This window comes from Microchirus variegatus (assembly GCF_963457635.1).
Source record: "Microchirus variegatus genome assembly, chromosome: 3".
Taxonomy (NCBI): Eukaryota; Metazoa; Chordata; class Actinopteri; order Pleuronectiformes; family Soleidae; genus Microchirus; species Microchirus variegatus.
This window is the reverse complement of record NC_139804.1, coordinates 12501-23440: the sequence shown is the minus strand read 5'-3', so window position 1 is coordinate 23440 and position 10940 is coordinate 12501. Positions and strand designations below refer to the sequence as shown.

Below are 10940 nucleotides of genomic sequence, written 5' to 3'. Positions count from 1 at the left end.
AGGTCCCCACTTCATGGTTGTACTTCTTTAACATCTGTTGCAGTGAAGTCAAGCCTCTCGTCGCCAAATGGAAAAATGAAAACATCTGGTCATGAAAAAAAAAAAGAATAATAGTGAATACTGAGTAAATAAGTGAGTGAGTGAAGGTCAGGACTGAAGTTTTAACTTTCCTTTCTTTGTTTACCTCTGAACTGTCAGAAAACCTCTTTATGACTCAGTGTTTTCTCTTTCTAATGAATGATTGAATACTAAATAATAAATAATGCTCGTCTTTTGCTCAATGAAACAAATGAATCATAATCTTTAAATATAATAATGTATAGTATAGTGGTGAGAGCAGCTGTGGACGTTTGTTATTGTAGGAAAGAACTCTCCTTTTGTTTATGTGTCAAGTCGTCTGGAGTCGAAGGATTTAATGAATTTAATGAGTGACAGCAGCTTTTTCCACTGAGTGTTTTACCTCAGAGACACTGGGCCTCAGCACTCTTCGTCATCATCATCATCATCATCATCCCATGTCAAACAAAGGCCAAGCTTTACTTCTTATTTTTCTGTCATACCTAATGTTTGATAAAGAAAATGACTGATCCTTGTTTTTCTTCTGCTTTATTTTGTTTTTACACCAGTTTATTATGACAAGTACAACTTTTTACAGCAGCCTGTTAGGGTAATAATAAAAAGATATTTTAAGAGGGACAACATAATGAATGACAGCACACTGCCACCATCTGGTGGTATTAAGTAGAAGGACACAAACAAGAACCTTCATACTATATTCCACACTTTTTCAACTTAGTTTAGTTGTTGTTTTTTAATGAATCTGGAGGAGGAGAAGTAAAAGACAGTACATGAATAAATGTGTTGAACATTTTCTTTTAAAACTTGTCTGTGACTCTGGACAATAAGTGTTTCCTGGAGTTCTTCTCTGGCCTCAGGATGATTATGTAGCACTTTGGTGCAAAGATGCAGCCCAGCAGTCCATAACTTGAGGCTAAGATAGCAAACACTTCTGTGACCGTGGAAAACTTTCCTGGAGAGCTGATGTAGGCGGGAACGAAGGCGACCCACACGGCACAGAAGATTAGCATGCTGAAGGTGATGAGCTTTGCCTCATTAAAGTTGTCTGGAAGTTTCCTCGCCAGAAAGGCCAAGACGAGACAAAGGCAGGCCAGCAGGCCGATGTAGCCCAGAACCAGAGCGAACGCTACAGTTGAACCTTCATCACACAAGAGAATGACAATCGGACTCTCACGTGGCATCAGTTTGCGTGGAGTGGGTGGAGCAACGAGCAGCCACACTATGCAGATGATAACCTAAAGAAAGAAAAACAAAATTTCAAGCATTTGCAAACATTTGAATAAAAAAAGAGTGTCATTCCACGTCTTTACCTGGATAAGTGTAGAGAAGATAATGATTGCTTTTTGCTGTGCAGGTCCAAACCATTTCATGACTTTTGTGCCTGGAAGTGTCGCCTTGAAGGCCATTAGCACCACTATAGTTTTCCCCAGAACACAAGAGACGCAGAGGACAAAGGTGATGCCGAACGCAGTGTGTCGCAGCATGCAGGACCAGTGAGACGGCCGGACGATGAAGGTCAGAGAACACAGGAAACACAGAGTCAAGGAGAAGAGCAGCAGGAAGCTCAGCTCAGAGTTGTTAGCTCTGACAATGGGAGTGGTTCTGTGAGCGATGAATATGAAGACCACCATGCAGGTGCAGAAGAAGCCAATTAGGGAAATAGCCATCAATATGATGCCCATGGTGTCGCTAAAGGAGAGAAATTCCATGTCTTTGGGGATGCAGGCCATTCTCTCAGAGTTGGACCAGAACTCTGGCCGGCACCGCACACACTCAATGGCATCTGACGGAAAGAGAAGAAGGCTTCATGACTTTTCACTAAAACAAGCTGCACAGTAGATGAGATTAGAAGAGAAACGTCCATTTTCCTCACCGGTTTGATTGCTAATCTCCCCAGCTGTGCAAACCACACAATCATGGCAGCAGATAGGAAAGTTAGGTCTGATTGCTTTGCGGGTTCCTGGAGGACAAATGCTGCTGCAGACTGACAAGGGAACCTAAGAGGAATCACATGCTACACTGCTCACAGAGACATCACACAATGAACAAAACTTAAAATGAGTCCCTACTTTGGTTTGGTTTCCATTCCATACGATGTTTTCTTTCTGTATTTGGAGCTCTTGTTTTCCAGACATCTCATCAAATGTTCCAATAGTGATGATCTCCATGTGTCCGTCTGCTCTCAGCTGCCAGTTAACCAGGTCATACTCGGCTGCAGGATCACCGTTCTCATCAAACTTCATTTCATCACCAAATGAGTTCAAGAATGTCACCTGTTTTATGTAATAAAGCAACTAAGAAAAGAACGTCTTTCTGATCATTTGTTTTTCCTTTAAATATTATTTCAGAAATGTAACTTCAATGAATCTAGACAGGATTAGAGAACATATGGACTGTTACCTGCCATGGCTGTATATTGTCTGTATCTGGACAGTGCTGCTCTCCTTTCACACAGCTTCTTATTGCTTGAAGAGCATGGGCAATAGCATAGACAGCCTTGTAGACATTGTAGGAAATCCTTAGCTGTGAAACATCTGAATAGATATTTGTCACATTCCCCAGTTCTTCTGTTCCAGAACATGGAGGTTTACTCTCATCATGATGTTCCTGGCCATTGGTCGTCAAACCCAGGCTGCACTGAAACACCTCTTCCCAGAAAGGGATTAGAAAGGGATTTTCAGGAACATCTGCACCTGCAGGATTCAAGCGAAGCAGAAAGTCTTGCAATCCAGGAATGTGTGTCTGACGAATGGCAAATCCCATCGAACCTTGAAGAATCTGGTGGTACTTTGTGGGAGAAGAGAGGACAGCAGCTGTGCTCCATGCCTCACTGGCCAGCCACTGTATCCCAGTGAGGTCCTCTCTAAATGCAAGCAATATTTACTGTAAATGAGTCATGTCTGTAAGTATGATGGAACATTCTGAACAGATAAAGTGGTCGTGCCTGAGTGCTTCATCAAACAAAGCAGCTGCGTCTTGTTCTACAGCAAACACGAGGATGACTCGAGCCCCTGACGATCGGATCTTTGAAACAATAGATGAAACTGCTGCTGGTGCTCGGTTCTTAGGGATGATCTCATGCAGGGCAACGCAAGCACCTAACATTCTCACCTAACACAGAGAGAGAGGGAGATGTCATAACGTAGTTTTTTAAATGAGTATCTGTATATATCTATATATCTATATCTGTTATGACTTGACATGGTATTTATGACAGTATGGACTACCTTATCAGCAAAAATATTGGCCCCACCACGGCCGTAGTCATCATCGCCTGCAATCACACCCACCCAACTCCAGCCAAAATGGTTGACAAGCTGAACTAGTGCATCAACCTAAAAGAAGACAGGAACATATGAAGTCATTAACAGTATTTCAGCAATATGTTTTTTATTATTCGCTGCCTCTAACCTGGAAGAAGTCACTGGGCATGGTCCTCAAAAAGGCAGGGAACTCCTTTTTGTCACTCAAACAAGCACAGCTGGAGAAATAACTCACCTTTATGAAGAAAACAGAATCATGTTTAAGGCTCTGCAGTCAGGTGAAGAAGTCTGAGTTAACCATAAATAAGTCACCTGTGGCATGTGGAAGACACCGAGGAAACGAGCCACGACGAGAGACTGAGTTGAGCCGCCATCTCCGATCACTGCAGCAACGTTCCCATGACACATTTCACCACTCTGCGTCTTCCCTTTGACCACAGAGATCTTCTCAGTTCCCATTAAGTCCATAGCCGCCCTCAGAGCCTGGTGAGGTGTGCTGCAGGAATCATAGATCTTATAGCCCAGTGTGATGTTGGGAAGGAGTCGTCCATCTCTGTTGATCTCCTCGATAGCAAAGATCATAGTTTGCATCCAACGAAACGTCCGAAAGTTAAATCTGAAAGAAGAAAATGAAAAAGAAAACAGTTAAATAATGACATGATGTTCCTCACAAACATTGACTTCCACAGCTGACCTTGAACACTGTGTGGGTGGAGGTGTAGATGTGAAGGAGACTCTGTTCTCCTCCACCGTATCATGAAGAGAGAAGAGTCCTCCCAAGGTCACGTCGCCCTTCTTCTCCAGTACAGGCAGCGACATCGAGCCGGGGATTATTTGACATTGTTGACTGGAATCTTGTTGGGAATTGTAAGGAAAAATCCCACAGCACATGAGACTCATGAAACCAAGCCGTGTTATTCTCAGTAAAAGACTGCATTCATCAGTCATCTCAGAATGATTGATCAGCAGCAGCTGTGACAAACACATGTACGTTCCTGTTCAAATGAAATCATCATCAGTCCATTCTAATTATACACAAACTTATCATCGCTGCAGCTAAAGCAATTCTATGATCCTTTGACTGAAGTGATCTGGTCTGAAGAGTCAACTGTGCTGTCACTTATATATACACGTATATATATATATATATACAGGCTTATATACGCTCCCCTGAGCTGCTGATCGATGGAAAACAGCCTTCAGTCAACAACAACAACAAGGTTTGGAATGTGCACATGAGTCCAGGTGACAATGATAGGGTTAGTCATATCCTGACAGACACACACACACACACACACACATACACGCATACACACACACGTGTCACTGATGTGAAGAGGCAGACAGTCGACGCGTGAAACACCCACACACACACACACACACACACACACATAGAAATACTTCACATCCTAAATATACTTTTAGGGTTTTAAGCAGAAGCAGAATTGTTTATTTCATCAGATTTCTTAACATTTGTTTTATTCTTGTATTAAATCAACATCTGAGGCGTTAAACATGATGATGATGATGATGATGATGAAGTGAGGTAATGAGTCATTTGGGTCTTGAGGATAATCATTAGAAGAATAAACCCTTCAGGCTATAAAACATTATGAAGAAAAGGGAATAGAACATAGAACATGTGACTTAATGTGTGTCTGTGTGTGTGTTTGTTTGTTTGTGTGTTTGTTTACTCAGGAGACGACAACTCAGTGTGTGATGAATCCACTCTGACTCTGCTGTGCTTAAAACCAACTGTTCACACAACGTGAACATGTGTGAACAAAGAATTCTCTAAGAACCAAGGAAGGAAGGAAGGAAGGAAGAAAGAAAGGAAGGAAGAAAGGAAGGAAGACTCACTCTTCTTCCTGAAAACAAGCTGATTAAAAGAGAACAAAGGTGATGTTGATGTTTTGTGACACTTTCACTCTCAGGAGGTTTGGCTCCACCTCCTCTGTGTTCTGTAACTGTTCACATGTGAAAACTGGAAAAAGTCGAGAAAATGAAATCAATCATTGGGAAAAAGTGATTATGAGCAACATGTAAGACCATGAACCAAAACCAAACACACACAGTCGGTGTTTATGTGCAGTATACACACACACACACACACACACACACACACACACACACACACACACACACATCTAAGTGTTGATTACCATTATCAACATCAGGATAAGAGACACTTCACTGTAACAGTAACACAGTATTTGTGTCAGTAAAATGTGGTCATTATTGAGGTGGGCTGTTGTTTTGTATATGGACACCTGCTACTACTCTAAGCTCCTGAAATACCAGCCACTGCTGAGTCGTTTATGTCAACTAGGTTACCAATGTAAACTTATATCTTTAATCTTTGGAAGCTTAGGTCATATCCACAAAAATGTGGTGAGAGGACTGCGGTTGGGTGGGTTACATAAGAAAGAAGCCAAAAGATTGGCAAAATTCTGCATAAAAACATAAAACACATCAAATCAACGCTCTACGTAATGTTAAAAGCCAAAGAAAAGAGGTGGATTTTAAGAAGAATTTTAAAATGGGACAAAGAAGTGGCCTTTCTAATATAAAGCGGCAGCACGTTCCAAAGACTGCAATCGAAAAGGCTCGGTCCCCTCTGAGCTTGAGCCGAGCCGGTTTTTTCGCTCCTGCTGTTTGATCCATCGGTGTTTTAACCTTGTTTCGTGAACATAAGAATGGTTTATATGAGCTTTTAGCCGAGTTTCTGACCTTTCTGTGGGTATGCAGCATGTCTGTGTTTGTTAAAGTTAGACATGGTTTTATGACGCTTTTGTCGCTGTGTGGGGGCAGCGTCAGTGCTGTGCAGGGATAAATCCGCTGACCGGGAGAGAGCAACTGTGCTGGGTAACAAAAACGTCTGGGGCCGGACTAACCTTCTTGTGGGCTAATGGCTGAAATGTATTTCCTTTACATGCATGTTTTTATTTTTTTTCTACAAACAAAATACATTTTTATCATACTTGGCTGGGTGGGCCAGTGAGTAGGCCCATTGCTGGCTACACGCATGGTGTGTGTGTGTGTGTGTGTGTGTGTGTGTGTGTGTGTGTGTGTGTGTGTGTGTGTGTGTGTGTGTTCAGTTTCCGTCCATGCAGAGTTTAGATTTATGTCATTCTTCAGTTTTTGTGTGTTTGCAGGAGCTGCTTCACTCATTTATTCATAGCTGAATCTTCAGGTTACTAACGCTGCTGTGTTGAATGATGGATGCACCACCAGGGGGCAGTAAACACCAGACTCATGAAAGCCACACACACACACACACACAGTGGAAAGAGACAAATTATGAATCTCATTGTTTTATTTTTGTTTCTTTGTTTAATTAATTTAATTAATAAAGGATTTAATATTCCTGTGGCTATAATAATGTTTAACTGTGTGTGTGTTAATAAACCTGTTTATCTACGGGGGTTCAATGGATAAATAAATGGACTGAACACCGATCAGTGTCAAGAAACCGAGGCGCCTTCAACCTGAAAATCCTGTTAAAAAACAAGGCCTCACACTCATGAATACATGAATACATGAATACATGAATACATGAATACATTAATGAACCGCCTTACTTTTGAAGCTGCACCACGTGACTGTCGTGACAGGAGAGCGGGAAGACCACAGTGCGTAAAGCAGCAGTCCAGCACCAGAGCACCAGGGCACCGGAACACCAGGGCACCGGAACACCAGGGCACCAGGGCACCAGGGAACCGGTGCCAGGGCACCAGAGCAGTTAAGAAAATGTCCACGAGCCTGAACCAGAGCCTTTCCACGTCCACTAACGATAAGACCGACAGGCACGTGCGGCTGATGCTGTTCGGTTCGTGCGTAACGATCGCCGCCGCTACGTTAGTGGGAGGTTTGTACTCGCTGCTGTTTCTGCTGAGGAGCTGTAGGAAAAACCCACTGTGCGTGATCGTGGCTTCCATGTGTGTGGATGATCTGCTGAGTGTGGTTCCTCTGTCCATGTTCCTGCTGCTTCAGTGGGAAACGGACGGAGCAGGTGATGGAGATGATGGAGATGATGGAGGAGGAAGAAGCTCCAGCAGCAGCTTGTGCACTTTGTCCGGACTCCTCCACGTCTTCCAGGGAGTGTCCAGTAACATGAAGGCTTGTCTTATAGCAGCTTATACTTTCTATGTGTCCAGAAGGTTCCGAGTGTTCGGCTCAGTGCGCAGACCAGTGTGCGCAGTGATGTGCGCAGTGGTGGGTGTTTGGTCCGTGAGTCTGAGCGTCAGTGTTCTTCCTCTCTGCGGATCATGGGCAACTTTCGCTCCACTGACGCTCGGCTGTTTCCCAGAGAGCGGCGGCGTCTACGTGCTTTTACTTTTCTCTTTATATTCTCTCAGTTTCTGCGGGTTACTGGTTTTCTTCGTGCCGCTCGCTCACGAGCTTCTGTGCTCGACCGAGCCGAGCTGCGTGGACACGCGTAGGAGAGCGCGCGCCTCTGCGCCTCTTTCCCGGGACAACATCGTCAAAAGTGTCGGTGCGTACAACGATCTGAGCCCGAGCTCCTGCGCCACGGAGGACAGCTGTTTGTCCCCGGACTGTGTGAGAGGACAGCGGGCAGAGGACAGCGGACAGTGGGCAGCTGTGGTGGGAGACACGCAGCTGCTGTTTGTGCAAAAGCGCTTCTCCATGATTCTGGCGCTGCTCAGAGTTATGTTGTGGATGCCGATGATGGTAAACAAAAACAAAAGCTGCTTTATCAAAACACAACAAACAAAAACATTAAAGTTTATAAAGAGAAGAAAATCCACTGTGTTTAATGTTTTGTATAAAGAATCATCATTGATCATTCCATATTTACACAACAATGCAACTGTTCATTTTTATAAATGACATATTTTATTATTATTATTATTATTATTATTATTGTTGTTGTTGTCGTTGTTGTGCAGCCTGTGGATAAGCGGTCAGGAGTTGGGCTTGTGCTCAGGGCTAAAGAGTAAAGTCAGTGATTCTTCTAACTGAATAACATGAGTGAGAATGAACGTGTTGTTGTTGTTGTTGTCTTCACAGACGTTGGTTGTGGTGCATCATCATCATCATGATCATCACACAGTGAAAACACCAAGCGTCTTTTCTGTGGAGACGCTGAGCTTCTTTCTGACTCTGCTCGCTCCCGCGATCACTCCATTATTCCTGTTGTCTCGGCACTGGATCCTGCTGCCATGTGGTGAACAGGATCCACATCAGCAGTCGTCAGGTACAACACATCTGTCAGCTAACACACCTGTCAGCTAACACATCTGTCAGCTAACACACCTGTCAGCTAACACACCTGTCAGCTAACACATCTGTCAGCTAACACACCTGTCAGCTAACACACCTGTCAGCTAACACATCTGTCAGCTAACACACCTGTCAGCTAACACATCTGTCAGCTAACACACCTGTCAGCTAACACATCTGTCAGCTAACACACCTCTCATAACACACCTGTCAGCTAACACATCTGTCAGCTAACACACCTGTCAGCTAACACACCTGTCAGCTAACACATCTGTCAGCTGACACACCTGTCAGCTAACACATCTGTCAGCTAACACACCTGTCAGCTAACACATCTGTCAGCTGACACACCTGTCAGCTAACACATCTGTCAGCTAACACACCTGTCAGCTAACACACCTGTCAGCTAACACATCTGTCAGCTAACACACCTGTCAGCTAACACATCTGTCAGCTAGTACACCTGTCAGCTAACACACCTGTCAGCTAACACGTCTGTCAGCTAGCACACCTGTCAGCTAACACACCTGTCAGCTAACACATCTGTCAGCTAACACACCGTATGACTCAGGTGTGAGGGATTAGCATGTGCTAAAACAAAGAGCAGTACATCTTTAGCTAACACTGTTGTATGTCAACGCTGTCAATCATGTGGTTCTCTCTTTTACGTCTATGATGACATTCTGTTTATGTTCAGGAGTTACTTGATGCAACAATCTTTAACAACAATACAACAACAACAACAACACACACCATCAACGTTAAAAAACAACAACTCATTTATTTCACACAAATAAAAAGTAAGTCCTAAATATATATTGAAAAGGAACGACAAGTTTATTATACATAATATACATCAGAGTTATACATAATATATACATAATGTACTTCAGGGTTATACACAATATACTGTTGTTTGTCTGAAGTAATATCCGTGTCATGTCAGCCATGTTGTGTCTGTAGTTTCTCATGATTATAATAGTATTATGTATATACTATATATAAATATATACGTTTATATTAGGGATGCAACGGTACAGTTTCTCCACAGTTCAGTATGTATCACAGTTTTGGGCCACAGTATCAGTACAGTTTCGATATCTTAATATAAAACTACTCAGACTAAGGCAATATTACATTGTAAATATAATTAAAAGCACAGATATAATCACATCACAAACTTTATTTAAACAATAGTTCACTATCAGATCAAATGAAACAGCAAACATGAAACCACACAAATTAAAAATAAATAAACTGCTATCCAACAAAATAAACATTTTAACTCACTCAGAAACTACACCATGTTGCTCCAAGTGAGAGACACTGTGATGACTCTTGCTCTGGGTGGCGCTGTAGAGCGAGTGTCTGTCCAATATCCAACTACAAACCAACTTCACTGCGCTGCAGAACAGATGCTAGCTCACCGTGGTTTGTTTGTTGACGTTTATTTTCTCATTCTCATCGTAGTTTACGCTGAATCCTAAATGATCTCACACAGAGGAATTAAAAGCTGAGTCATGTTTCGGAACAGGGTGAACCGAACGGTTTGGTAAAATACACAATACCATTGCATCCCTAATATAAATATAGTATTATTATTGTTGTGATGCAGACGACATACTTTGATGAAATGATTCTTTGTTTTTAGGATCAGTCATGAAGAGAAGATTGGACTTCAGTCAGTTGTGTGATCACAGTGTGTGTCTTCAGAAGTCTGACTGTTACACAATCCTTCATTCACCACAACATGGTTCTGCTCTGACACCGGGTTTGGACTTCAGTACCACTGTGTCTGTCCTCTGTCCTCCTCATGGACATGATGGACATGAGGACGACATCTGTTGTGTCCATGTGTTTCCTCCTCATCAGCAGGAGCACGAGGACACTGTGACGGACATGTCCTCTGTGTTTGACGGACAGGACAGGAGGTTGTCCCACCACGAGGACACTCTGACGGACATGTCCTCTGTGTTTGACGGACAGGACAGGAGGTTGTCCCACCATGAGGACTGTGGAAACATGGAGCTGACAGACTGGGAGTGGTGTCGCAGTAAATCTCAGAGGACGTCCAGACAGGTGGGTTTTTCATGTCGATGAGAGGATGATGTTTGTGTGAAGTGATGAAGAAACATCTTTTTCTTCTGTCATAGAAAACAAACTCAGCAGGGAATTTAAACATTTTCCTTCACTGATTTACAAAAAAAGGCAAAATCTCTCATTCATTTGAATCAAAAAACAGAACTGAGATGAGTCCATGAACTTGTGATGTGGTGAAGGTTTAGGTTTACTTTACAGCAACAGACTGAAATAGAGTGGGATTTAGATATAACATATATAATATATATAATAACC

At 42.8% G+C, this 10940-nt stretch overlaps 2 protein-coding genes across 2 annotated transcripts in view; one reads left to right on the top strand and one right to left on the bottom strand.

Moving 5' to 3' along the window:
• Nucleotides 1-875: 875 nt before the first annotated feature.
• Nucleotides 876-4178, bottom strand: LOC310924572 (extracellular calcium-sensing receptor-like; the record flags this gene model as incomplete). Its single annotated transcript, XM_083886354.1, has 10 exons — nucleotides 4036-4178; nucleotides 3654-3957; nucleotides 3490-3576; nucleotides 3306-3413; nucleotides 3023-3189; nucleotides 2479-2941; nucleotides 2148-2372; nucleotides 1952-2075; nucleotides 1389-1861; nucleotides 876-1313 (listed from the first exon to the last, which is right to left on the bottom strand). Exons 1-10 carry the CDS (start codon nucleotides 4158-4160, stop codon nucleotides 876-878), a joined length of 2514 nt encoding a protein of 837 aa, XP_083742480.1. The 5' UTR covers nucleotides 4161-4178.
• Nucleotides 4179-7091: 2913 nt separating this feature from the next.
• Nucleotides 7092-10940, top strand: part of LOC310924571 (putative G-protein coupled receptor 149) — a gene marked incomplete at both ends in the record, with an annotated part of 5018 nt that continues 1169 nt past the window's right edge. The window contains 3 exons of the mRNA XM_083886353.1: nucleotides 7092-8033; nucleotides 8373-8559; nucleotides 10237-10664. Coding sequence (XP_083742479.1) covers nucleotides 7092-8033; nucleotides 8373-8559; nucleotides 10237-10664 — 1557 coding nt within the window. The remainder of the gene's footprint in view (nucleotides 8034-8372; nucleotides 8560-10236; nucleotides 10665-10940) is intronic.